Below are 27,925 nucleotides of genomic sequence, written 5' to 3' on the forward strand. Positions count from 1 at the left end.
AAAGAATTTCAAAACAAGGGTGAAAATTTAAAATCAAGACATTGCTTGACCAAGAGCCAACCTATGTCAGTCAACATGGGGGTAATCAGGGAATGTAACTTGGTGCAAGACACAGGTTTTCAACAACATCAACTTTATAGAGGGTTGGATGGAGAAAACCAGCCCAGCGTGTGTTGGAATAATCAAGTCTAAAAATAACAAAGGCATGAATGAGGATTATTATTATCTTAAAAGTTTATATACAGCGAAGTAAAGAAAAATGTGACTAGAAATGATCATCATTTTAATAAAGTTCATTTATTAGTCACAAGTAAGGCTTAGATTAACACTGCAATGAAGTATTCTATATTATTGTATTCTATTTCAGTCTGTATACATTTGAAAACATGAAATTACATTGTTTTAATATTCTATATAATTTGCCAGCCTATTAAAGTGCATTTAAAAATGTGAAATCGCACTATTGTTTTAATATTCTATATTTTACATTTATTGTCCTAACTGGCTGTATAAAAATTATATTTAAAAACATGTGAAATTACTTTATAGACTATCAAACTATAAAATCTATTTATATAAAATGCATTTTTTAAAAACTTAGATGAGATTGAATGATTTTAATATTCCATATTTTGTGTATAATCTATTGTTTAAATAGACTATATAAACTGGTTAAAAAGAAAATTGCATTGTTAATATTCTATATTTTATATTCGTTATTTTATATAAATTGCATTTTTAAAAATACATGAAATTGCATTATAAATTTAAAATTTTATGTTTATACTTGATATATTCTATATAATTTAGTATTTTAAACTGCATTTTTCAAAACATGGATTTGCATAATATATTTAATATTTTGTGTTTATATTCAAAATTCCATGTTTTATATTTGATATAGTTCATTTTATATAAACTATTTTTCAAAACACATGGAATTGTATAATAAATTTAATATTCTATATGTTTAGACTCGATATAATATTGTTTTAATTAGCCTGTCTAAAATGCATTTAACAGAGCTCAATGGGAATTACAATATTTCATGCTTTTTAATGAATTATTGAAACCACACTGAGGGATTTGCAGGATTGCTGCTGCTGACGCACGCATGCGCGGCGAGGCGGCCGGGGTCGTTCTCCGGGACTTCCGGCGCCACGTGTGCTGCGCCTGCGCTGTGCAGGGTAAGATGGCGACCATGCAGCAGGGGGAGGCGGATCAGTTGTTCGATGTCCGGAACAGTTTCTACATCGGCAGCTACCAGCAGTGCATCAATGAGGCGCAGAAGGTCAAGGTGAGGCCGCCTGTTCATTTCAAATCCCTCCCCCATTGGGGAGATTCTCGGGGCGGCCCAGGGGGAGACAGGCCCCGTGCGGTACTGAGGGAGTGCCGCACTGTCAGGGGGTCAGTGCTGAGGGAGCGCCGCACTGTCAGAGGGTCAGTACTGAGGGAGTGCCGCACTGTCAGAGGGTCAGTACTGAGGGAGTGCCGCACTGTCAGAGGGTCAGTGCTGAAAGAGTGCGGCACTGTCAGAGGGTCGGTACTGAGGCAGTGCCGCACTGTCAGAGGGTCAGTGCTGAGGGAGCGCCGCACTGTCAGAGGGGTCGGTGCTGAGGCAGTGCCGCACTGTCAGAGGGGTCGGTGCTGAGGCAGTGCCGCACTGTCAGAGGGGTCGGTGCTGAGGCAGTGCCGCACTGTCAGAGGGGTCGGTGCTGAGGCAGTGCCGCACTGTCAGAGGGGTCGGTGCTGAGGCAGTGCCGCACTGTCAGAGGGGTCGGTGCTGAGGCAGTGCCGCACTGTCAGAGGGGTCGGTGCTGAGGCAGTGCCGCACTGTCAGAGGGGTCGGTGCTGAGGCAGTGCCGCACTGTCAGAGGGGTCGGTGCTGAGGCAGTGCCGCACTGTCAGAGGGGTCGGTGCTGAGGCAGTGCCGCACTGTCAGAGGGGTCGGTGCTGAGGCAGTGCCGCACTGTCAGAGGGGTCGGTGCTGAGGCAGTGCCGCACTGTCAGAGGGGTCGGTGCTGAGGCAGTGCCGCACTGTCAGAGGGGTCGGTGCTGAGGCAGTGCCGCACTGTCAGAGGGGTCGGTGCTGAGGCAGTGCCGCACTGTCAGAGGGGTCGGTGCTGAGGCAGTGCCGCACTGTCAGAGGGGTCGGTGCTGAGGCAGTGCCGCACTGTCAGAGGGGTCGGTGCTGAGGCAGTGCCGCACTGTCAGAGGGGTCGGTGCTGAGGCAGTGCCGCACTGTCAGAGGGGTCGGTGCTGAGGCAGTGCCGCACTGTCAGAGGGGTCGGTGCTGAGGCAGTGCCGCACTGTCAGAGGGGTCGGTGCTGAGGCAGTGCCGCACTGTCAGAGGGGTCGGTGCTGAGGCAGTGCCGCACTGTCAGAGGGGTCGGTGCTGAGGCAGTGCCGCACTGTCAGAGGGGTCAGTACCCTTAATCTTAACAAGGCGGTTAATGTTGTAAATGACTTGAGCTGTACTGTCCTGGCATTTAAACTTAATGAACCTCAAATAAATGATCGATTTGTAATAATTCTTTGTCGCCTAATATTTATTATTTAAATTGCCTGGCATTCATAGAAACTGTTAAGTGTGCAGAAAGAAATTAGAGCAGTTGTGCTGTTAATCAGCTCTACTTCTATTTCCTTTTTTAACCAAACGCAGAGTTTGGTTCTTTTCAAATTCAGCTTAATTTGATTTGATTTATTATTGTCACATGTATTGGCATACAGGGAAAAATATTGTTTCTTGGGTGCTATACAGACAAAGCATACCATTCATAGAGAAGGAGAGGAGAGAGTGCAGAATGTAGTGTTACAATCATAGCTAGGGCGTAGAGAAAGATCAGTTTAATGCAAGGTAGGTCTATTCAAAAGTCTGCAGCAGCTGGGAAGAAGCTGTTCTTGAGTCGGTTGGTACGTGACCTCAGACTTTTGTATCTTTTTCCCAACAGAAGACAGTGGGAGAGAAAATGTCTGGGGTGCGTGGAGTCATTCATTATGCTAGCTGTTTTGCCAAGGCAATGGCAAGTGTAGACAGAGTCAGTGGATGGGAGGCTGATTTGCATGATGGATTGGTCAGGGTTTTGTAGTTTCTTGTGGTCTTGGGTAAAGTAGGAACCATACCAAGCTGTGATGTACCACAGAAAGCATTCTTTCTGGTTGTATCTGTAAAAGTTGGTGAGAGTCAAAGCTGATGTGCCAAATTTCCTTAGTCTTCTGAGAAAGTAGAAGTGTTGGTGGCTATGTTTTCATGCTTAATAGTTATGTTACATGGCTATGTTTTAATGGATAATTCATTAATACAGATTGCTGTACAGTGGCTCACCAAGTCTTATCACACCAACTTTTAAACTTTTGTCCTTATTTACAGTTGGCTCTGTGATCATGTTCCACCCCTCTCCAGCCCTTCATAAATTCTGGTCTGTTGTGCATTTCACCATCACCAATGGACCCTTCATCTACGCACCAAGGATTCCTTTCCTGAATCCCTGTACCTTGTTGCACACTTTCTCCACTTGAAAAGTCTCAAATATCTTGTGCCGAATAACTAAATTTCTCTTGTCAAGGGACTTGGAAAATGTTTGTTAAAATAAATACATGGGAAAATAGTGTCGGATACTATGACTGAAAAATTATATCAGAAAATCTATTAAATGACATGAAATGCTGAGATACAACCCCAATTACGCACAAGAAAAGTAATTTAACTCTTAAGATAGCAAATGTAGAGTGACATAAATCCCCAAAATAGAAACTATATTTTTGATCTTGTTAGAACTTCCTCCACTGAACTTGCTGCAGGTCCTTCAATTTATATGGCAAGTGTATGCCCACCTATTAACTGGTAAGCATGTTAAAAGGAGAAAAATATTATCTTTTTAAGATGTTTCATTACATATAAACTTGTAATTACAGCTGTCTGATAATAAAGGCACTATTTACTATGGTATAAAGCCTGAGCCACCTGAAGATCAAAAGTTTTACTTGTGTTGTTGAGTAGCAGATCAAAACCAGGATTGGCATTGAGGCAATATCATTAACCTAGTATTCAGAGGGAGGAAAAACTAAAGTTTTAAAGCTTATTTATTAGTCACAAGTAAAGTTTACATTAACACTGCAGTGAAGTTACTGTGAAATTCCCTGGTCACCACACTCTGGCGCCTGTTCGGATCACTGCACTTAACCAGCACATCTTTCAGACTGAGAGAAAACCGGAGTACCTGGAGGAAACCCACGCAGACACGAGGAGAACATGCAAACTCCACACAGATAGTGACTCAAGCTGGGAATCGAACCCAGGTCCCAGGCATTGAGGCAGCAGTGCTAACCACTGTGCCAACATACCACCTCAAAACTAACTGGCGTTCTTACTGATGATCACAAACTATAGGAAGTGAAAGATCAATCAATCTGCTAATATTTAAATAGTGAGAGATTCAGAGCTCCAGGATCAATGATAGAATCTCTACAGTTCAGAAGGAGGCCATTTGGCCCACCGAGTCCACATCGACTCTCTGACAGAATATTTTACCCAGGCCCACCCCACCCCTTCCCTTCTCCCCATAACCTCGTGAATCCCCTTGACCTGAACATCTTGGGACATTCAGGAGCAATTTAGCATGACCAATTCACCTAACCTGCATACGTTGGATTTTGGGAGGAAACTGGAGCACCCGGAGGAAACCACGCAGACAAGGGGAGAATGTGCAAATACCACACAGACGGTCAGCTAAGGCCAGAATCAAATCTGGGTTCCTGGCGTTGTAATGCAGCAGCGCTAACCACTGCCACTTTGCCACACCATGCCAAGATGCAGAGGGATCTGGATATCCTAATGCATGAATCATGAAAGGTTATTATGCAGGGATAGCAAGTAGTTAAGCTAATAAAATGTTATTGTTTATTGCAAGAAGAATTGAGTACAAAAGTAGAGAATTTATGTTTCAATTATTCAGGCATTGTTGAGACCACATCTGGAGTCCTGTAAACAGTTGATAGTCTTATTTAAAGAAGGATGTAAATGTGTCAGAAGCCTTGAAGGGAAGGCTGTCTAGTGACAACTGGAATGGGCAGATTATCTTACGAGGGAAGGTTGGACAGGCTAGGCTTGTATCTTGTGCATGAGGGGTCCTTGTGCATGAGTCGCAAAAACCCAGCTTGCAGGTGCAGCAGGTGGTCAGGAAGGCGAATGGGATGCTGGCCTTCATAGCGAGGGGGATTGAATATAAAAGTAGGGAGGTCTTGCTGCAGCTGTATAGGGCATTGGTGAGGCCGCAGCTGGAGTACTGTGTGCAGTTTTGGGCGCCGCACCTGCGCAAGGATATTTTGGCCCTGGAGGGAGTGCAGAGGAGGTTTACTAGGCTGATACCGGAGTTGAGGGGGTTGAGCTATGAGGAGAGGCTGAATAAACTAGGCTTGTACTCGTTAGAGTTTAGAAGAATGAGGGGAGATCTCATTGAGACGTATAAGATGATGAATGGGATGGATAGGATAGAGGTGGAGAGACTCTACCCGCTCAAAAAAGACAGTAGGACTAGGGGGCACAGCCTCAAGATAAAGGGGAGGCGGTTTAGAACGGAGTTGAGGAGGAACTTCTTCACTCAAAGGGTGGTGAATCTCTGGAATTCTCTGCCCGTTGAAGTGGTGGAGGCTGCCTCGCTAAATATTTTTAAGAAGCGGGTTGATGGGTTCTTGATAAAAGAGGGGATTAAGGGTTATGGGGAGAGGGCGGGAAAGTGGAACTGAGCCACGACAGATCAGCCATGATCTTATTGAATGGCGGGGCAGGCTCGAAGGGCTAGATGGCCTACTCCTGCTCCTATTTCTTATGTTCTTATGTTCTTATGTATCTGTTGGAGTTTAGAAAAGTAAGAGGCAACTTGATTGAAACATATAACAACCTGATGGGACTTGATAGGATGGAAGTGGAAAGAAACTAGAACAAAGGTCGCTGTGGAAAAATAAGGGATTTTTTAAAAATTCATTTGTGGGACATGGGTGCCACTGGTTGGCCCGCATTTATTGCCCATCCTTAGCTGCCTGAGGGCAGTTAAGAGCCAGCAGTGTTGCTGTGGCTCTGGAGTTGTATTGTTGGCTAGACCAGGTAAGGATAGTAGATTTCCTTCCCTAAAGAACATTAGTGAACCAGATGGGTTTTTCTGACAATTGACAATGGTTTCGTGGTCATCAGTAGATTTTTAATTCCAGACTCTCTTTTTTACTGAATTCAGATTCCACTATCTGCCTTGGCAGGATGTGAACCTGGGTCCCCTGAACATTGCTCAGTTAAGATCCAAATGAGGAGAAATTCTTTCTAAGGGTTCCTTAAAAGGCAGTGGAAGCAGAGTTTTTGAGTATTTTTAAGGCAGTGGTGGATAGATTCTTGATAATCAAGGGGGTGCAAGGTTATTGGGGGAGAAGTGGGAATGTGGATCAAGATTGCAATCAGATCAGCCATTATCTTATTCATTGGTGGACTGGGCTTGAGGGAGCCAAGTGGCTGACTCCTGCCCCTAATTCTTATGTTCGTAAGATGCTTTTTATCTTGGATCATCGATGAACTTAGTTGTTTCAGTGAGGTACTGGAGGACTTTCAACCCTTGTAAAAGTTTGCCAGCAAATGTTACTGGAGAATTTAGTGATTTTTTTTTAAGTATCTCTTGTTGTAGTTTATTTTTGTGATTACTATTAATTGACTTTTTTTTCTTTCAGCTGTCTAGTCCAGAGAAAGAAATTGAACGTGATGTTTTCCTCTACAGAGCTTACATTGCACAGGTATAAACAGCAAGTTCTTTATGGAAGCAATATTTTCTCTAGTTATTCTGTGTAAATTTTTGGCTTTATTGTGTTAACTGTCAACCTTTCCTGAACCAGCTAACTTTTTACTTCATGTGCCATAGACTAAAGGCCAGTTCTCCACTGTGACTCATAAGGCGCAAGTGTTAAGCATCATGCCAGCTTCTTTGGCAAAGATCACTGTGCCAAAGAGTAATAGCAGAGGCTTTGTGGCAGGAATGGAACCAATGCGCCACCATTAAAAACCGCTTCTTCATCACAGACCCCATAGCCCATCCTCCTAGCTTCAACTTGCCACGGCAACAATCTTTTCTGTATTGGCCAAGGCTATTTGCAGCAAATTGGCACAAGTAGAGTCTTGCAGCTGTGGTGCACCCCAATCAATGATCCCTATCATTTGAAGATTGCCTCCTGACAAAATTCTGCAAAAGGTTCAGAGAACTTCATTTAGCCACAGCAAAAGCCACTGCCTATGGCTTAGTAATTACTGTACACACTAAAAAAAGTGTGAAGCTCACAAATGGATCAGGGTTGACGCTATTTCTTGGTGTACGTATGGCTGTTCTGAGTTGCCAACAACAAGCCAGGAGCAGAAAGAGGCCATTCAGCCCCTCAAGTCTGCTCCCCCATTCAGAAAGCTTACAGCTGATCTGCACTTAACCCCATTTTCTCAACTTTGTGCCATGACCATTCAATCTCTTGAACCCCAACATTTTTTGCTTGGGGGGAAGCTTTCCTGTTTCCACTATCTTTCATCTGCAGAAGTGATTCCTGTCATTACCCTGAATGACCCAACACTAATAATCAGATTGTGCTCCTTAATGTAGACTCTCCCACAAGAGGAAATAGTTTCTATCTACCCCATTAAAACAGGAACACAAATCTTTAAAACCTCTTAAACATCTCAATTAGGATATTCCTCCACAGAATACATGCCTAATTTGTTCACCCTTTCCTCATGGTTTAATCTTTTCACCTCTGATGTAACTCTGGTGAATCAGTGCTGCGTTACCTTTTTTATTAATTTATTTATGGGGTATGGGAATTGCTAGCTGGGGCAGCATTTATTGCCCATCCCTACCTGTCCTTAAGACAGTGGTGGTGAGCTGCATGCTTGAGTCACTCCAGTCCATTTGATTTATTATTGTCACGTGTATTGGGATACAGTAAAAAGTACTGTTTCTTGTGCACTACAGAGACAAAGCATACCGTTCATAGAGAAGGAAAGGGGAAAGTGCAGAATGTAGTGTTACAGTCATAGCTAAGGTTACAGAAAGATCAATACAGTGCGAGGTAGATTCATTCAGAAGTCTGTTGGCAGCAGGGAAGAAACTGTTCTTGAATCACTTAATGGATGACCAAGATTTGTATCTTTTTCCTGATGCAAGAAGGTTGAAGAGAGTATGTCCGAGATGCATGGGGCCCTAAATTATGCTGGCTGTTTTTCCGAGGCAGTGGGAAGTGTAGACGAGTCAATGAATGGGAGGCTGGTTCGCGTAATGAATTGGGCTACATTCACAACCTTTTGTAGCTCCTTGTGGTCTTGGGCAGAGCCAGAGCCATACCAAGCTGTGATACAACCAGAAAGGATGCTTTCTAAGGTGCATCTGTAAAAGGTGCACCATATGGTGTAGGTACAGCTATAGTGTTACTGGGGAGGAGATTCTGGGATTTTGATGCAGGGCAAGTGAAGGAGTGGCATTATAGTTCCAAGTCAGAATGGTGTGTGGCTTGCAGGGAAACCTGCAGATGATGGTTATTCAATGTATTTGCTGCTGTTGTGCTAGGTTATAGAGATTATGGGTTTGGAAAGTATTGTTGAGGGAGCCTTAGTGAGCTATATGCCACAGAATTGCCAGCTTCTGACCTGTTCTTGTAGCCACTGTAGATGGCTGGATCCAGTTTAGTTTCTAATCAGTGGTAACTCCCAAGATGATGTTAGTGTGGGATTCAGCAATGGTAATGCCATTGGATGTCATGGTCAGGTGGTTAGATTCTCTTTTGTTGGAGATCGTCACTGACTGGCACTTGTGTGACACTTGTCAGTCCAAGCATGGATACTGTCCAGGTCTTACTGCATTTAGACATGAACTGCATCAGTATATCAAACATTGTGAATTGTGCTGAAGATTGTGCAATTATTAGTGAATATCCTCACTTCCACCTAATGATGGAGAGAAACTTGTTGATGAAGCAACTGAAGATGGTTGAACCTAGGATGCTACCTTGAGGACCTGCTATAGCGATGTCCCAGGGATGAGATGATTAACTTCCAACAACAGGGGAGACAGTGGTGTTATGGTATTGTCACTGGACTAGTAATCCAGAGCCTCAGGATGATGATGGTTTGGAGACCCAGGTTCAAATCCCAGCATGGCGGATGGTAAAACTTGAATTCAGTAAAAATCTTGAATTAAAAGTCTAATGATGATCATGAAGCCATTGTTGTAAAAACCTACCTAGGTCACTAATATCCTTGGCAGCTGGGGCAGAGGGAGCACCTGTGCTCTTGCTACCCTCAGTGCCTCTTCCAATTTGTGTACAATGTAGAGGAGTGCTGATTTGAATTGAGAGGGAGTTGGGGCATGTGGCAAGTAGAAGTCAACTAGAGGTTTTCTTGCCCATGTTTGACCTGATGCCATGAAACTTCATGGGTTCTGGAGCCATTGTTGAGGTTGTCCAGGGGAGTATCTCTCGAGTGTGCTGCCACTTCCGATAGGTTGTTCTGCCGCAGGGTTCAACGTTACCTCGGAGTGGAGATGGTGGTGCTGGAAGCATTGTAATGTTTGATTCTGTGAGTATGACTATACTAAACTGTTGCTTGACTAGTATGTACAACAACTCTCCCAATTTTGGCACAGATGTTAGTAAGGAGGACTTTGCAGGGTTGACAGGGCTGAGTTTGCCACTGTTGTTTCCGGTGCCTAAGCCGATGCCAAGTGACTTGTCCGGTTTCATTCCGTAGACGAAGACCAAGATTCCATTTGCCTTTTTAACTTTTTTTTAACCTGTTCACTAAGTGCTAATATTTTCTGTACTTGTTCTTGTAAATTTCTCTCCTCGTCCACAGTTTGTGTGTTTTCACCATTTAGAAAATGCTCTGATCAACGTTTAGTCCAGTACAGCTGACCTCTCGCACACTTTCAGCTCAACGGAGCCTTGTGATTGAATCTAAATAACACTGGTGACTGGCACTGTTCTTTCGACTTTACCCCAGATAAATGTGTATAATTTTTGCTCACTGTATGTTCAACTTACCGTTAAAGTTGTATGCAAAATGATGCACAACATCTCACAAGGTACAATGTGTTAAGTAGGCAATTTCAGCTCATGTAACTACACTGTAAATTTGTAGTTAATTTTCACCATTTTTAATTTAACCAAAATAATGAAATTTTAACGAAAGCCCTAACTGATCAGAAACACAGTTTTTTTTTAATGAGTTGTATCTTTCTGCTTAGAGAAAATACGGTGTGGTATTGGATGAAATCAATCCTGGAGCTGCTCCCGAGTTACAGGCTGTAAGAATGCTTGCTAAATATTTATCCAGTGAGGATCAAAGGTAAGGAACACCAGTATATTTTACATTTAATCTAAGACACTGGGGACCTTGATCATGGGCTCTATTTCTTGCCTGTGTTGAGTTAACTGATCTCAACTTTGGAATGAAATCCACTCACTTGATGAAGGAGCAGTGCTTCGAAAGCTTGTATTCCAAATAAACCTGTTGGTCTTTAACCTGGTGTTGTGAGACTTCTTACTGTGCCCACCCCAGTCCATCACCGGCATCTCCATGTCATTAGTAATAGTCATACAGGCTTCCCACATTTGCTGGAAGGGACGACGTTTGGATATTCTCTGTGTGGGATTGTGTCTGGTTTTGATGCTAGCTACATCCAAGTGTCCTTTGCTGGGGTTACAATTCCTTGTTGCTTTCTGGTAACTTGACCCTGCGGCCATTATTTCTAATGTGTTGTGCTAATTGGCAGGCTAATCCATTTGGATATCATAGCTCATCCTAGTCCCATCATTAGCTGATGTCCATGTACTTTACAATACATCAGTCAACAGCAATCGCAAGTACTATTTGCTATCCTCGAAATAGCATTGGTAAGGCCAATAGAAATGCTTCAGTTAACATGAGCTAACCTGGCTCAAATCAGTAAGTAATACCTTGGTCACATAAGAAATGTAACTGTGATTTGGAAATAAAACAAGATTTCAAAGTAATTTATAAAAAGTATAGAAAAGGAGGATTCACGATATCACATCTTGTGCAGAGATGCCACCATAGCAGAAATGGAGAAGAAGATGGCAAAGAGTGTTGATATTAACAACAGAACTTTCTTGCTGATGGCAGCCTCGGTGTATTTACATGAGCAAAACACTGATTCAGCACTACGCACACTGCACCAGGGAGAGAGTCTGGAATGGTGAGTAGGAATGTATGGACACTACTTGTTATCTACAATCATAGAATCCTTACAGTGCAGAAGGAGGCCATTCGGCCCATCATGTCTGCACCAACTGTCCGACAAAGCATCTAACTCTGGCCTACACCCTGCCCCATCCCCATAAGCCTATGCATGTACCCCACTAATCACCCTAGCTTACACATCTTTAGATACTAAGGGGCAACTTATCATGCCCAATCCACCTAATCTGCACATCTTTGGACTGCGGGAGGAAGCTGGAACACCCGGAGGAAACACATGCAGACACAGGGAGAATGTACAAACTCCACACAGTCACCCAAGGCTGGAATCGAATCTGGGTCCCTGGTGCTGTGTGCCATCCCTGTCTCCTAAATATCTGGGCTTCATATATAGTGAATTATCTAGAGGTTAAGTTCTAATTACTTTAACAAGTGATTAATGGACACTAGGATCTCACAAAAAGCAGTGAGTTGACTGACTAGTTAATATGTTGGGGAGGATGTTGACTAGGATACAGCTTTGCTGTTTTAATTCTCTTAAGATCTACCTGAGCTTTATAAAGTGTAGATAACTTCAGAGTTTGACATTTCATCCAAAGGGCATTCCTTCGACAGAAGAGCACTCGATGTCTTCCTAGATCATTTACTTGTACTCTCCAAGTCCACCACACTCTCATTCTCTCAGTTCTCCCCTATCCCCCCAAAGTACCCAGAATCATCTTTTCCAAACATTGAGACTGCTATCTCAATGTGACATTAAAATGTCTGATGCGATCACAGGGAACTTGCATGGACGCACAGTTGTGCTGGCCTATGACTCATGGGTACATGTGTAATTTCTGTACACTTTAGCATTGTGTGGAGTGACAATTAGGAGCTCAGGTGCAAACATTCATACAGCCTTATTCACACTGCCTTTCATCTTTTTTGTGAAGAAGCTTTTAGTTTCCAACTGGGAAGGTCACAGTTACTAACTCTTCATAGGCGGAGATTTCAATGCGTAAGCAACCCTACTTGTAATTTCTCACCTTGGTGTCTAACTGTATAGCCAATCACTAGGCCCAGTATTTCTTTGTTACCTGGACCTTTCCTTCAGATGGCAATCATTAATTATGGATATATTGCAATGAGTATGCACATAAAGTTAAAGTTTATTTATTAGTCACAAGTAGACTTACATTAACACTGTAATGAAATTATTGTGAAATTTCCCTAGTCGCCACATTCTAGCGCCTGTTCGGGTCAATGCACCTAACAGCACATCTCTCCGATTGTGGGAGGAAATTGGAGCATCCTGGGGAAACTCATGCAGATGCGGGGAGAATGTACAGACTCCACGCAGACACTGACTCAAACCGGGCCCCTGGTGCTGTGAGGCAGCAGTGCTAACCACTGTGCTGCCCTCACTGTGCCACCTTGCCAACCACATGAACAATAGTATGCATCTACAACACGTCTTTATTGCAGAAAATCTCACCAAACATTGAACAATAAAGAAGTAAGGAAAGTGGCAAAGGCAAAATTTTCTGAAGCCTTTATTTAAACTTTGGGATAGATACCAGTGCAGAGGGATAAGAAACAGTCTCCACTGTAAACTGAGAGCTCTTCACTGTTGTAGCCTTTCCCAGTCTGGATACTGAAAAGGGAAGGAGATAGAAAATTAAAATGATGTAAGCATGTATTTTGGAATGGACTCTAGAATATTGTGGACTGAAAGGTAACTTCTCTGCTTTATCTTGAAGTCTCTTTAGTGTGTTAGTTATAGTGTTGATTAATTTGTTTGTCTGTTACGCCCCTGTAGCATGGCCATGTCGATACAGATATTTCTGAAGCTTGACCGGCTGGATCTGGCTCGGTAAGAAGTATTTTATTGTCAGCACCATTGTATTACTGAGATCAAACCAGTGTACACTTTTACTAGAGAGGGCAATGATGCAGAGTAAAATGTCAAGTCCTCTCACTAACCTCCACCCCTAAAATGGTATATACTTGTGAATATGAAGTTTTATTTTAAAGGATTGTTTGCTAGTATCTGACTAATTTCCCCATGTTCCAAACCTTTTTGGTTAACTAGTTTTCTTGTGCAAAGTGAACGGCTTGCCCACTTTAAGGGTCCCATTAAAAGAGGCAACTTCTACTACAATGTGTCTTTTTAAATCAGTTTAGAAAATTTGATTTTTTTTTCTTTCATGGCCATTTGCCCCTCTCTTGAAGCCTTAAAGCTGCCAATGTCACTCTGGTCCAAATGGCCATTCAAGTGCGTGTCTGAGGTAATTGCTGGTTGCCAAGGGTCTTTTAGGTCACCTATAGTGACAGTGTAAAGCGCAGATTGGGAATCAATTAATTTCAAATCCTTTTCCTTTTTATTTGTGTTTCTATGAAATTGTGTTTGAACTGTGAATGGTGGTAATCTCATTCAAGCACTGTCTACGAGATGTTGCTGAGGAAACTTGAATTATCTTCTGTAAATGGTCATTATGCTGAAATATTGAAGCAATTGTGTAGACATTAACTTGGCTCACTCAATGGCTGCTTTCAGTAACTCGGTCTGGCTCATCTCCAGAAAATCAATAGTTCTGTGCAAACAGGAAACATGCACGGCAGATGCATGGATTAACAAGTGACTCCACAAGTAAATGTAGTGCTTTGTATCTTTGATTAATGATTTTACTTGATGGTTTAAATCATTTTAATGGCTGATGAAACCACTTATACATCTTACACTGAATAATCATTGCTGAAACTAAACCCAGTTGTTACTCAATCCAATCTGTCCAAATCAATATGATTTGATTGAGCCCAGTGCTCCAAATCAGTTTAGACATTGAACAAACCCAATATTTGGCTGCTTTTACCCCCGTGGCTAGTTTTGAAGACTGCCTTCTGCATCTGGTCACCAGGTATGTGTGAACAGTTGAGAACTGGAAAAGGCAAGTCAGAGTTTACGTCAAGTCCAACTTCAAGCCTTGAGGAATCAAAATGCCTTTTCTTGGTGTTTTATAACTGCCTGTTTAATACATAAAGAGAATATTTGTAATGTTGCAGATCTGTTTTTAATTTAACATTTTTGACTTGACCCATTATCCTTTAAAGCAATGTTTTTCAAAGTGGGGGGGTCATGCGACGTTGGAAAATAGGTCACCAAAAATGATCCCCCATAGATTGCCCGACCTTTGTTTCTGTTCCCTCTCTGGGTAAATTGACTTGGTGCCAATTTTCTTCCACTTTCTGGTAAGTCGACTGTAGACTTAGATGATTTTGTTATGCAGAAGGGGGCACAGTGGCACAGTAGTTAGCAGTGCTGCCTCACAGCACCAGGGACCTGGGTTCAGTTCCCGGCTTGGGTGACTGTGGAGTTTGGACATTCTGCGTGGGTTTCCTCCGGGTGCTCTGGTTTCCTCCCACAGTCCAAAGATGTGCAGAGTAGGTGGATTGGCCATGATAAATTGCCCCTTAGTGTCAGGGGAACTAGCTAGGGTAAATACATGAAGTTATGGGGATAGGGCCTAGGTAGGATTGTAGTCAATGCAGACCCAATGGACCAAATGGCCGCCTCCTGCGCTGTAGGGATTCTATTCGGTTCTAGAAAGAGAGAGCCAGAAACAAGTAGAAAATGTTTGTGATGGGGATCACTTGGGATGGCCATTTGGTAAAAGTGGGTTGCCATAAAAATAGTTTGGAAAACACTGCTTTAAAGTAATATTTTGGATGCCTGAATGTGGTCCTGGCAACTTCCTCTTTCCAAAGCTAAAACTACACTTATTTTTCTTGCAAGTTGATAACTATGAATCCTGACTTCATCTATTTTAGCGAGAGGTGATAATCAGGGAGTGAAGCAAATTTTGCATTCAAAAGCAAAAAATAAAATTAAATGATTGTTCCAGTCGATGCAAACAGGGCAGTTTGTACAATAAGCCTTGATTATTATAGTAAATTTTTGTTTTAATCAGGAAGGTATTTGAAGCCTCTTGTGGTATGCGCTGCGCTGTTGGAACATTTCAGGCAATTATTCTGTTGCTGTTTTCCAAATTTAAACCCCGGTGAGGAGAATCATAGAAGTGGGTTATCGGCTGAATCAACCTGATACTGCTTGCCCCTAATTGGAAAGTTATCTTATCCAGAGGCTAGTTCATAGTTGCAGGTCAGGAAAGTCCCAGATTCTATTGTTGCCTGTGTCGTTTGCTGATCTGAAGAGACATAATGCTAGTGCTTAGAGGTGTTAGGTTGGAGAGAGAAAAAATTGACCATCCGATTGCTCCTAATGACTATTTATTTATTCTCTCCTGGAAAGTGCATCTCGACATGGGGTGGTGGTGGGTTTTCTTTTTATCCATTATTCTCTCCACTTCTTGAATTGAAAACCTATTGATATCTTGCACAAGTCTCTGCTGAAACTTCTGAGCTCTTTGGAAAAATCTTGGTGGGTATCTACTGTCATAAAAAAAAATAGGGAGTTAATGCCAGGAGTGGGTGGGGAATAAAATTATTAAATTAACTGCTATGATTTTGGACTGTTGTTTAGAGTGTTGAGTAATTGTTGACTTATTGCATTTAATTCAGAAAGGAGCTGAAGAAGATGCATGAGCAAGACGAGGATGCCACTCTGACACAGCTATCAACAGCCTGGGTGAATCTGGCCATTGTGAGTGTCTTTCAGATGAACTGAATCTGTTGACTCCAGGTACACATGTTGGTCTAAAAAGGGATAGAATGAAGGGAATATGAAATTTTCATGCAGCACCTTTCCAAAGACTCAAAGTCACAAGATGCCTTTGCAGGAGTTGATTCAGAACTGGAATTGAGAACAAAGTTAGAACACTATCAGAGGTACGTGTTGAGGAAGCAGAACATTTTCAAGTAGGAAGTTTGTCTAACTTAATGGCACCAGAAGAAAGAGATGATCCATTGTTTAGACATGTCTTGTAATCTTCTCCAATGCTTTTGTACCCCAATTATTTCTAATTTCCTCCTTGTTCCATCAGGATCTTCTGACCACCTTCTCCTGGTGCCCAGTTAAAATGCTTTTTATTTCTTCCCATCAGTACACCATCATCTTCTACTTTCCTGCCATTTCATGTTTGAGACCTGCGCTGTTGGCATTTGTACCTCACGTGGCATTTCTTGAGTTATCCATTGAGAAACTGATTGTGTCTCTAAACAAATAGCAACATCCCAATCCTCCTCCACCTCACAATCCTCTACTTCCTCATCATCCTCCTGCCTTGCTTGTCCACTGGATTTGATTCTCAACAACTTCCGACCCTTTTCACTACCTATTTGGAATCTGCCAGAAAATCAACCGCTGTACATCCACCTTTTCATCTTCCACCAGAATATCTACTCACTCACGGAAAAGGACCTTACCATCTGCAGTGTTATTGTGGGGAATTGTATGGACATCTGCCTTTGACTAGAACATTGTGATGATCCTTTGCCATTTCCAAAGCCTCAATGCTTGGTTATAATTTGAGGTATGAGGAGCAGTTGAGGACTCTGGGTCTGTACTCAGTGAAGTTTAGAAGGGAGAGGGAGCATCTCATTGAAACTTACAGAATACTGAAAGGCTTGGGTAGAGTGGAATGGGGAAGATGTTTTCATTATTAGGAGAGATTAAGATCCGAGGGCACAGCCTCAGAGTAAAGGGGCGAGCCTTTAAAATTGAGATGAGGAGGAATTTCTTCAGCCATAGGGTGGTGAATCTATGGAATTCATTGCCACAGAAGGCTATGGAGGCCAGGTCATTGAGTGTATTTGAGATAGAGATAGATATCTTCTTAATTGGTAAGGGGATCAAAGGTTACCGAAAAAAGGCAGGAGAATGGGGTTGAGAAACATATCAGTCATGATCGGATGGCCAAGCAGACTCAATGGGCCAAATGGCCTCACTCTGCTCTGATACCTTATGGTCTTAACTTCTGTCATCTACCTCATATTTATAGGCTACAGTGGCCACCAGTCTCTCCAGTATTTCTGATATAAACTCCCTTTTTGCATTTAAATTCTTTCATGGCCTCCAAATTCCTTCAGCCCAATGACTCCTTCCAGCATTGAAGACATTGTCTCTGCCTATGGCTGCTTATCCATCTTCTCCAATGCCTCATCACTGGCTACACGTTGGCACACGTCTTCAGTCACTTTGGGCACCCAGTCTGTATTCATTCCCTAAATCTCTCCCTATTTGTCCTTAAAACCCATAACTTTTGATTGGTTACCGCTCCTAATGTCACTTTTAGCTTGCCATTTTCATATTGTTTCTGCAGGTGCTATAAAAATGCAAGCTGTTATAATGTAACATTGTCACTAATTGATGGGTTGAATTAATTGCAGATTGGAATAGTTGTTCAAAAGTGCAGGAGCGCCTGTGTTTGTTTTCTATGTTCATCCTGTGCTGTACAATTGCTCATCCTCTGGTGAACATTGTTTGCTCTCCACAGGGTGGGGACAAGCTGCAGGATGCCTATTACATCTTCCAGGAAATGGCAGATAAGTACACAGCAACCTTGCTGCTCCTGAATGGACAGGCTGCCTGTCAGATGGCACAGGGCAAGTGGGATGATGCCGAAGGAGTTCTACAGGAGGCCCTAGACAAGGTTGGTAAAGGAGATCTATTAAAGAGCGGCCACAGGAAATGGGGAGTAGTGAATCAGCACTATGTACTCTATAGCCTTAATATCCTTCATAATTTGCCCCCTACCCTGATTTGCCCTCTGCCATGATTTAGTTTATTTTTTTCCCCCTTTCCAGACTGTACACGATGATCTAACTGGGGCCTAAACAATGTCCAAGGAAGAAGAGCGCCCTTTCTAATGTGTGATTACACATTACAGCAGGTTGAGAGTTGTTGCACTGAACCTTCTGGCAGCAGAGCCAAGGTTCAACTTCCTTTCGTGTGCTGAGTTAGCTGCAAGGATTTTGAATCTTGGCCATTTAAGCTAAGTGGCAGAACATCATCCGTGGGGCAACACGTTGGCACAGTGGTAAGCACTGCTGCCTCTCAATGCCAGGGACTCGGGTTTGATTCTCGGCTTGGGTGGCTATTTGTGTGGAGTTTGCACGTTATCCCTGTATCTGTGTGGGTTTCCTCCGGGTGGCTCCAGTTTCTTCCCACAGTCTGAAAGACGAGCTGGTTAGGTGCATTGGCCATGCTAAATTCTCCCTCAGTGTACCCGAACAAGGGGCAGGGGTGTGGTGACTGGGGGATTTTCACAGTAACTTTGTGCAGTGTTAATATAAGCCTATTTGTGATGAATAAATAAGCTTTACTTAAGGTCCCTGCTTTTTGGTAATCCCTGTAGGAAAGTTCCACATGAGCGTCAGTTTAGAATCTGATTTGGCTGTGATGTTTAGTTAACTGGCCAAGGAAAGCCAATATTTAAGGACTAGTCACCACCTGAGGATGGTGGGAAAGTACCTCAGCAGCAACTAATCCCCTGAAAGTAGAGGAGAGAAGTAAATGAGAATGGCGAGACAGGGGAAGGATACAGTCCAATAACACCAAAGCTGCTTCGTGAATTGACAATGTGCCATTTATCTTCAACCTGCTACATCAAGTGAATAATGAAAAGTATTACAGGAACAGGCCCTCTGACCCTCCAAGCCTGCGCCGATCACGATGTCTGCCTAAACTAAAACTGTACGCACTTACAGAGTCTGTATCCTTCCATTCCCATCCTATTCACATATTTGTCAAGTTGCCCCTTAAATGCCGCTATCATACCTTCTCCCATCACCTCCCTGGCAGGAGTTCCAGGCATTCACCACCCGCTGTGTATAAAAACTTGTCTTGCACATCTCCTGTGAACTTTTTGCCACACACCTTAAACCTAGTACCTGACTTTTCTACCCTAGGAAAGAGCATCTGACTATCCACTCTGTCCACGCCACTCATAATCTTGTAAACCTGAGAGTCAAGCTATTTTGACTGTGGTTTTAGATGAGTGACTTTTATAAGTAGAACACCAAGGGCATATACATATGCTGTATGAAAAGACTTTTGGTGCCACCTTCTGGTTGAAAAGCATTCCAACAAAGAAAAATGGGGAAACTGTAGGTTGTTGAAATGCAATTCCACAATTCCCTGCTTGCAAGGGGCTTGGATGAAAGACGGCCCTGATTGTCTGACGTGTGCTCCCTATGCAGGGTATGTGATTATAGCATTTTACCTCGTAACAAATTTAGTCTTCAGTTAAAATGTTTTGTATTAATAGAGACTGTTGGGTACAGAGTTTGCATACTGACCTGCAGTCAGCAACTCATTCCCTCAAATCAAGGCTGCACAAAGGAGTTTAGAGCTAAGTGAGTTTTGAATAATTGAGCAGGCTCGAGCGGCTGAATGGCCTTCTCCTGCTCCCAAGTCCTGTGTTCTAAAAGCTGTCACAAGTTGGGCTCAATCTCGTTCCAGATCCACAGTGACAAGTTCAGCAGCATTCATAGTCTTAAGTTTGCATCTGAAGCATGGTTTAAGTACCTGGGACAGAGACATAGGATTATTCCTCTAGATTAACAGTAGTGGGTAAATAAAAAATAGAGCAAATCAGGATAAAGAGTTAAACTCCCTTGTGCAAACTTAATGACATGAGAAACAGAGTGGTTTGATCACAGAAAAATTTGCAAATTTGTTCTGTTCCTCCAGCGTTTCCATCGATCTTGCAAAAATCAATCAGTCATTTTAAGCTAACCACTTGTCATTTAGTGACATGATTTTCTGTGATGGTTTAAACCTCTAATTTCTTGCAGAGGTTCAGTTCTTACTGGTGCTCCTCGAATCACAACTTTTTTTCAAATAACAAAGAACAGTACAGCACAGGAACAGACTCTTCGGCCCTCCAAGCCTGCACCAATCACTTGTCCTAACTAGACCAACCGCCTGTATTCCTCTATACCCCGCCTATTCATGTGTCTATCCAGATAAGTCTTGAATATCGCTAATGTATCTGCCTCAACCACCTCACTTGGCCGTGCATTCCAGGCCCCTGCCACCTTCTATGTAAAAAAAAACTTCCCCCTCACATCTGGTACTGAACCTTTCCCCCTTTACCTTGAACTTGTGCCCCCATCAATAGATAAGACTCAACAGCGAACGACTGTGCTGCATTCCATCACAAGGGTATCTCAGTCCATCCTGTCTGTGCCACATATACGCTTGCTTCTGGAGCAGCAGTCCCACAATGGGGATCATATGTGAGCTTTTCCCACTCTGTGGTACAGCCACAAACGGGATTACCTCTCTGAGCTATGTCGGCATTCAATACCAAACTTAAAGCTTAAAATAAAAACTGATATTTTAAGACAGATACAAAGATTTACTTCAAGTAGCTTGATCCCTTCCTTTGTCGAATGATATAGAGTAAGCTGAAACTTCAAGCTTTCATCTTGGAATAGGTTTGAGCTAAACACCTGGTGGTAAGTGTAGCTGATCCGTTTTATATTGGTGCCACTGTTGCTCTTCAGTCCCCTTTTTCCATTCTTCGGTGGGAATTTAAATGTTCCAATTATTTGAGCAATTGTTCTGATTACTTTGTTTATTATTTCACTTAGACACTCCCATTGGAAATAAAACTTTTGAGTCTTGTCTTTGTAATCTACATTGAATGGTCAGCCATTCTTACTTCTCCTGTTCTCTCTTGATTCCCACAGGACAGCAGTCATCCAGAAACTCTCATTAATCTCGTCGTACTTTCACAGCACCTGGGCAAGCCTCCTGAGGTAAGACCTATGCCATCTTTGGTCAACATGGTGCTTGCAAACAAGAGCTTGAGCTCCCCCCGTGGTCGAGTGAATAAATGCACCATCCAGTGTTAAATTGAACTAATCTGATCAGGGCCTCATTGAATCACTGGTCTGTGCTGAATTGGCTGACTTCAGCCAGCAGAATTGGGGCGCTATATTAGAATTTGCATCCTTTGATTAGAAAGGGGTGATTTTTTTTTAGTATATGTTTGCACCATGTAGACTAGATTGTCTTCACCTAGCATTATCTACCCCCCTCCTGTTTATGTCACACATTCTTCGAGCTTATAGAGTTTGTTCACTTCAGCTGTTTGAACATTTGAATAAGAACCAGCAGGAATAGGCAATTCAGCCCCTTGAGCCTGCTCCGCCATTTAATATGTTCATAGCTGACCTCATCTCTGCCTCAACTCCATTTAACTGCCTGTTACCAAAGCCCTTAACCCTCTCTAATTTAAAATCTGTCCAGTTCTTAAATTTACCCGGAGTCCCAGCCTCCACTGCACTCTGGGACAGTGAATTCCACAGAGTCACCACCCTTAGAGAGAAGTAATTTCTCCTCATCTCTGTTTTAAATCTGCTGCCCCTTATCCTAAAACTATGACCCCTTGTTCTAGATTTCCCTACAAGAGGAAACTTCCTCTCTATGTTTACTTTGTCATAGAATCCTTACAGTGCAGAAGGAGGCCATTCAGCCCATCAAGCCTGCACTGACAACAATCCACCCAGGCCCTATTCTCAGAATCCCACATATTTACCCTGCTAACCCTCCCCAACACTAAGGGGCAATTTAGCATGGCCAATCCACCTAACCTACAGATCTTTGGACACTAGAGAGCAATTTAGCATGGCCTACCCATCTAACCGTACATATCTTGGGACACAGTGGGGCAATTTAGCACAGCCAATTCACATAACGTGCACATCTTTGGACAGTAAGGGGCAATTTAGAATGGCCAATTCACCTAACTTGCACATCTTCGGGCTGTGGGAGAAAACTGGGGCACCCGGAGGAAACCGCAGACATGGGGAGAATGTGCAGATTCAGTGACCCAACGCTGGAGTTGAATCCGGGTCACCTGGCGCAGTGAAGCAGCAGTGCTAACCACTGTGTCACCGTGCTGCTCACCGTCAATCCCCCTTATTATTATTGTATACCTCAATTAGTTCTCATTACTTTGTCGGACATCAGTTTACCATAAGTTTCAGTTATAAAAGCGCCTGGTTGTTTGCATTAGGCTGAATAAAGATTTCTTTACAATCCCAGTTCAAATTGATGAGAACCTGCAAATAGATATCGGAACAAGGTCACTTGTTGTGACAGTGCCAACCTTCCAAGCTCCAGTGTGTAATTCCCTTAATAGCACAGAACTGCTCTCAAGGAAAACAGCTGTCCTTGGCCTTGTGATGGGCCAATGACAGGTCACAGTTGGTATTCCTCTGATTAGGCACGCTTTATAGAGAGAATACAGAGACAACATTAACTTTAGTCAATTGTCTGAGTAAATACACAAAGAGTTAACTCAAATTGCAATAGCAAAAGTGTCGAGTGGTAACATAGGCTTCACTATTTAATAGAATTTACATTCTTGGAATTAATGTACAATTTTTAACTGCTGGTGTGGATTTTCAAATCATGTTAAGAGCCACCTCCAAGACTTCTGCTGTCTGCCTGCTTACACCAGCCAGAGAGGCATTCGTCAGTGCGTCCGCTATATGTTGTCAGGACAATTTATTAAATCACCTCTTGCTCCTCCCCTTACTTTGTTGTTTCTTTGCCTTATTGCGCCTGTTGTCCTTTAAACCATTTTCATTGCCTGAATACAAAATGTTCTTAATCCAGCACAGTACACAATGACCTTTGCTGTCCTGCTGTTATATGTGTCATTGGTGATTAATGTGTCAACAGGTTAAATTGTGCTGTAAACCTACATATTCTGCAATTTGGTTTGAGGATGCATCAGTCCCATTAACCATCCCGTTCTCATGGTGACCTCCACCGTTCATCCTGACTTGAGTTTGGGCTGGATAATGTTCACATTGTAGAATGCCAAAACCAGTCCACATCAGCAAATCAAGTTACAAAGATTTAACCGAGAGGGGAAAATGGCACATAGCAGTCAGCACCAATAAGCAGAAAGATGTTCAGTATTTCAGGGGGACACTACATCACCTTTCAGTAAGAAACCTTTCTGGTGCTACCATAGTTGAAAGGACAGTGCTTGAATATGGCACATTAGTTTGTGACCAGCTAAGTAAGTGTTACCAATTATAGGAACTGTGGTGATTCAAGACACTAACCACCACTGGTGAGGCCATGTCAGACTTAAAATACTCATTTCCTTTTCATAAACAGGTTAGTAACCGCTACCTCTCCCAGCTGAAGGATGGACATCGAGGGCATCCATTTGTTAAAGAATATTTGGCCAAGGTATGTGAGCAGATAATAAAACAAACCTGTACTTCTGCCCGTAAATATAATAAATCACTTTTCTTCACTAAAGAAGAGGTGTTCCTTTCAGTAAGAGGAATGTTTTTTAAAGTAAGACATCTGGAAAGGTTTGTATTTGATCCCTGATCTTTCAGATTTGATCTCTTGGCAAGGGCAATGATTTGGTGAGTATGTTGAAAATCTTTACACTTGGTAGGAAATGCTAAAGCCAGCATAGGTTATAGTTCCTATACTGTAACCCTTTGTTAATAAATGCTTAATATGGACAACAGGTCAGGATAAGGGTGGATCGTGAACACTGACCTGGGCTAGTTGGACCACGTGGTCTGTTTTCAAAGAAAGAAGAAAATTACAGCACAGGAACAGGCCCTTCGGCCCTCCAAGCCTGCACCAACCATGCTGCCTGACTTAACTAAAACCCCCTGTCCTTCTGGGGATCAGATCCCTCTATTCCCATCCTATTCATGTATTTGTCCAAACACCCCTTAAAAATCACTACTGTATGTGTTTCCACTGTCTCCCCCCGGCAACAAGTTCCAGATACCCACTACCCTCTGTAAAAAAAAAAAAATCTGCCTTGTACGTCTTCTTTAAGCCTTGCCCCTCACACCTTAAATCTATGCTCTTGAGTAATTGACTTTTCTACCCTGGGAAAAAGCTTCTGACTATCCACTCTGTCCATGCCCCTCATAATCTTGTAGACTTCTATCAGGTTACCCCTCAACCTCCATCGTTCCAGTGAGAACAAACCAAGTTTCTCCAACCACTCCTCCTAGCTAATGCCCTCCATACTGAGCAACATCTTGGTAAATCTTTTCTGTACCCCCTCCAAAGCCTCCACATCCTCCTGGTAATGCGGCCTAACTAAGGTTCTATAAAGCTGCATCATGACTTGTTAATTTTTAAGCTCAATATCTGGCTGATGAAGGCAAGCATGCCTTGATTACCTTCTCCACCTGCATTGCCACTTTCAGGTGACCTGTGTACCTGTACACCCAGATCCCTTTGCCTATCAATACTCTTAAGGTTTCTGGGTGTACTGTATTTACTGTATATTTCTTATCTGTATTAGACCTTCCAAAATGCATTACCTCACATTTGTCCAAATTAAACTCCATCTGCCATCACTCTGCCCAAGTCTCCGATCCACCTATAGCCTTCTGTATCCTCTGATGGTCCCCATCGCTATCCGCAAATCCACCAACCTTTGTGTTGTGCGCAAACTTACTAATTAAACCAATCATGCTGTTGATTCAATGTAATTCTATACTAAACCATTCTGAGTTGAATTGGAAAGCTGATGCTCATTATTCAGCCATAGAACAGCTCCTAGGTAACATTTCAATATCAGTCTCACTGGCTTCTTCCAATTCCTTCCCCTGCTTTCTCTTTGAGGGGAAAGCAGCTTGTAATGTTTCTTGACAGTGCCATCAATCTTAGCAAGTTGGCATATTGGAACTCTCCTGTGGGGCTGTGTTTTTCATCAATCCATCTCTCAGCACAAAGATTAGTGTACTTAGTCAGTAAATAAAAACAAATAAGACTTGCATTTATATAGCCCCTTTCCCAACCTTAGGACACCCCAAAGCACTTCTTAATGAATAAAATGCTTTCTGCAATGTAGTCACTGTTGTATTACAACAGCTGATCTTCACACCGTAAGGTACCATAAACAGATATTAAAGTCTGGGTAATCTGCTTTTAGTGATGTCATTTGAGGGATATATATTCAATCTATTTATTGAAGAATCTTGCAGTGGAGAGAGTAGCCTTGCAATATTTGACATGCACATCAGAGGTGGTGACACAGTGATGTGGTCAACGGACTAGTCACGGGACTGGTTAATCGAGAGACCCAGGGTTCGACTCCCACCACAGCAGATGATGAAATTTGAATTCAATACAGATCTGGAATTGAAAGTCTAATGATGACCATGAAACCAGCTCTGACAAAGGATCGTCCAGGCTGGAAACATTGGCTCTATCCTCTCTCCACAGATGCTCTCAGACCTGCTGAGACTTTCCAGCATTTTTTGTTTTTGTCACATGAAACTGTAGTTGTAAAAACCCATCATTAATGCCCTTTAGGGAAGGAAATCTGCTATCTTTACCTGGTCTGGTCTACATGTGACTCCAGACTAACAGCAATGTGCTTGATTCTTAATTGCCGTTGAACTGAGTGACAAATGCTGGATGTGCCAGCAACACGCACGTCCCATGAAGGGATAAAAAATACAATCTCAGTAGACTGTTTCACTGAATTAATGGAATTGGAAAGTATGGTTGTCAAATAGAGAGTGTGATCTAGCATAAGGTGAGGGATTGGAATGCCCTGCCTGCTGCAGTTGTAAATGCGCCTAGTTTGGGGGCGTTTAAGAGATCCATGGATAGGTTTATGGATGAAAAGGGATTGGTTTAGGTTAGAGGGTCATTGTTTTTTAACTGGTCGGCGCAACATCGTGGGCCGAAGGGCCTGTTCTGCGCTGTAATGTTCTATGTTCTATAATCCCAAAGACATTCCCCAGCAGCTGGTTCAGAGCATCTTGTCTGTGGTTATTGATTATATGGTTGTAGTATCTCTCCATTAATTACCTGAAAACCAGACATTTTTCTAATCTTCCACACATCAATTTTAAGTAAGTTAATTTTTTTTAAACTTCCCTGAACAATTCAGTTAGACCCTGCATTGACATGGTGTCGCTGCAGGCTAGTTACCAGTTTCTCCACTTTGTGCATTGCTCTGTTCCATGTTGTGATCCTTGACCCCACCCAATACAGTTTGACCCAAACTGCCTGTGGCTCGAATCACCCGAGCAAATTCTGGAACAATTCAAAATCCAGCACAGAATATTCCCGAGGATGCTAGACTGAGATACTGTACGTACACTCTGTGGTTCTATAGATGAAATGCAACCCTAGCATTAGAGACCTGGACAGACAACCCAAGGGAAGAACTGCAACACTAATATATATAAAATCTTATCTGTAGCACATCCCACAACAGCTTGTTGTGTAAAATTCTGCAGTATCTTTCCAATAGGAGTCCATGAAGAACAGAGTGATCTGGTATTAGCTTTTCATCTGTGTGTCTGCTGTAGTCTCCGTTACATACAAACGTAGACAATAGGAGCAGGTGGAGGTCATTTGGCCCTTTGAGACTGCTCTGCCATTCATCGCGATCATAGCTGATCATCAAACTCAATAGCCTAATCCTGCTTTCTCCTTTGATCCCATTCATCCCAAGTGCTATATCTAGCCGCATCTTGAAGTAAAGTTTATTTATTAGTCACAAGTCGGCTTATATTCACACCAGTGAAGTTACTGTGAAAATCCCTAGTTGCCACACTCAGGCGCCTTTTCGGGTACACTGGGGGAGAACTTAATATGGCCAGTCCACCTAATTTGCACATCCTTGGATGTGGGAAGAAACTGGAGCACCCAGATGAAACGCACGCAGAACGGGGAAAACATGCAAACTCCACACGGACAGTGACCCAAGATGGAAATTGAACCTGGGTCCCTGGAGCTGTGAGGCAGCAATGTTAACCACTGTGCCATCCCGTGCCCTATATTGAATACATTCAATATGGAAACAGGCTGTGTGCTAAGGGTACAACTGAATTGGAAACAAAGCTATCCCAATGTGCTCAGTATTCTGATAATCAAGTAATCCTGTTCTCTGAACCGTCCACACAGGAGAATGAGTTTGATCGATTGGTGCTGCAGTACGCTCCCAGTGCATGAGAAGAATGAAATCTGTGTCTATGAAGATGGAGAAATCATAACCACAGCTGACATCCTTGGACTGTTTTCCCTGTTCAGCTCCTGAACTCTGGAAAAATATTTTTTGAAAATAATGCCTCAGTAACTTAAGAATTATCACTTACTTCAGATTCATTTGTTAAATATTAAAACCATTACCTGTGCTCTGTTTGCAAATAACTGTCATCAAATTGCTGAAATCTGTAAAAGCTCTACACATTCCGAATAAAAGATGTTAATGTTTATGTTAACTTTAAGGTTATATTAATGAAATTCATCAGGTTCCTAGCTATGATTGTTCTCCATATAGGAATAATACTGACAAGGCTGCATTTGTAACCTAACCCTGGTTGTTTGAAATACTGTAATTCCTGTGCTACCATGTTAGGTTGTTGGCCTATCCGATAGTTGAAACTCCCACACCCACCTTACACTTAGGTTTAGGCCTTAGTCTGTGCTGAGTTACGTGGCATGTGCTGGAATTGCTTGGGTACCTTTACTGCCTTTGACCTTGGAAAGAGGAGGCGTCATTGCTGATTTAATTGCTGACCATTGCCTGCTGCTAGGTGTGATTACTGGGTTGAGAAGTGGGATTGACCTCAGCTTTGATGCACTCCAGGATCTCGGAGCTGCCAATATTCCTGTTGATTTGCTCTTGCATTTGGAAGAATAGCTCCTTTGTGAAGTATCAATGGGGGGAGGATTGGCCCTTTGGAGCTCTAAGGCTTGGCACAAAGTGGTCGCACTAATTT

General features: G+C 42.6%; 1 protein-coding gene across 1 annotated transcript; it reads left to right on the forward strand.

The window, feature by feature from the left end:
- Positions 1–1,167: 1,167 nt before the first annotated feature.
- Positions 1,168–27,424, forward strand: cope (COPI coat complex subunit epsilon). Its single transcript, XM_080212858.1, has 10 exons — positions 1,168–1,297; positions 6,712–6,774; positions 10,257–10,357; positions 11,076–11,228; positions 13,032–13,085; positions 15,791–15,872; positions 17,665–17,820; positions 20,867–20,935; positions 23,316–23,390; positions 27,108–27,424. Exons 1-10 carry the CDS (start codon positions 1,193–1,195, stop codon positions 27,153–27,155), a joined length of 906 nt encoding a protein of 301 aa, XP_080068984.1. The 5' UTR covers positions 1,168–1,192; the 3' UTR covers positions 27,156–27,424.
- Positions 27,425–27,925: the final 501 nt, after the last annotated feature.

This window comes from Carcharhinus amblyrhynchos, chromosome 26, assembly GCF_965287045.1.
Source record: "Carcharhinus amblyrhynchos chromosome 26, sCarAmb.v2.hapA, whole genome shotgun sequence".
NCBI lineage: Eukaryota > Metazoa > Chordata > Chondrichthyes > Carcharhiniformes > Carcharhinidae > Carcharhinus > Carcharhinus amblyrhynchos.

Bases quoted from the DNA above. Each gene is read 5' to 3' on its own strand.
- cope (XM_080212858.1), top strand. From the start codon at position 1,193: ATGGCGACCATGCAGCAGGGGGAGGCGGATCAGTTGTTCGATGTCCGG. The intron at 6,775-10,256 runs GTATAAACAGCA...CTTTCTGCTTAG, and splicing joins ACAGAGCTTACATTGCACAG to AGAAAATACGGTGTGGTATT. The intron at 10,358-11,075 runs GTAAGGAACACC...CATCTTGTGCAG, and splicing joins TTATCCAGTGAGGATCAAAG to AGATGCCACCATAGCAGAAA.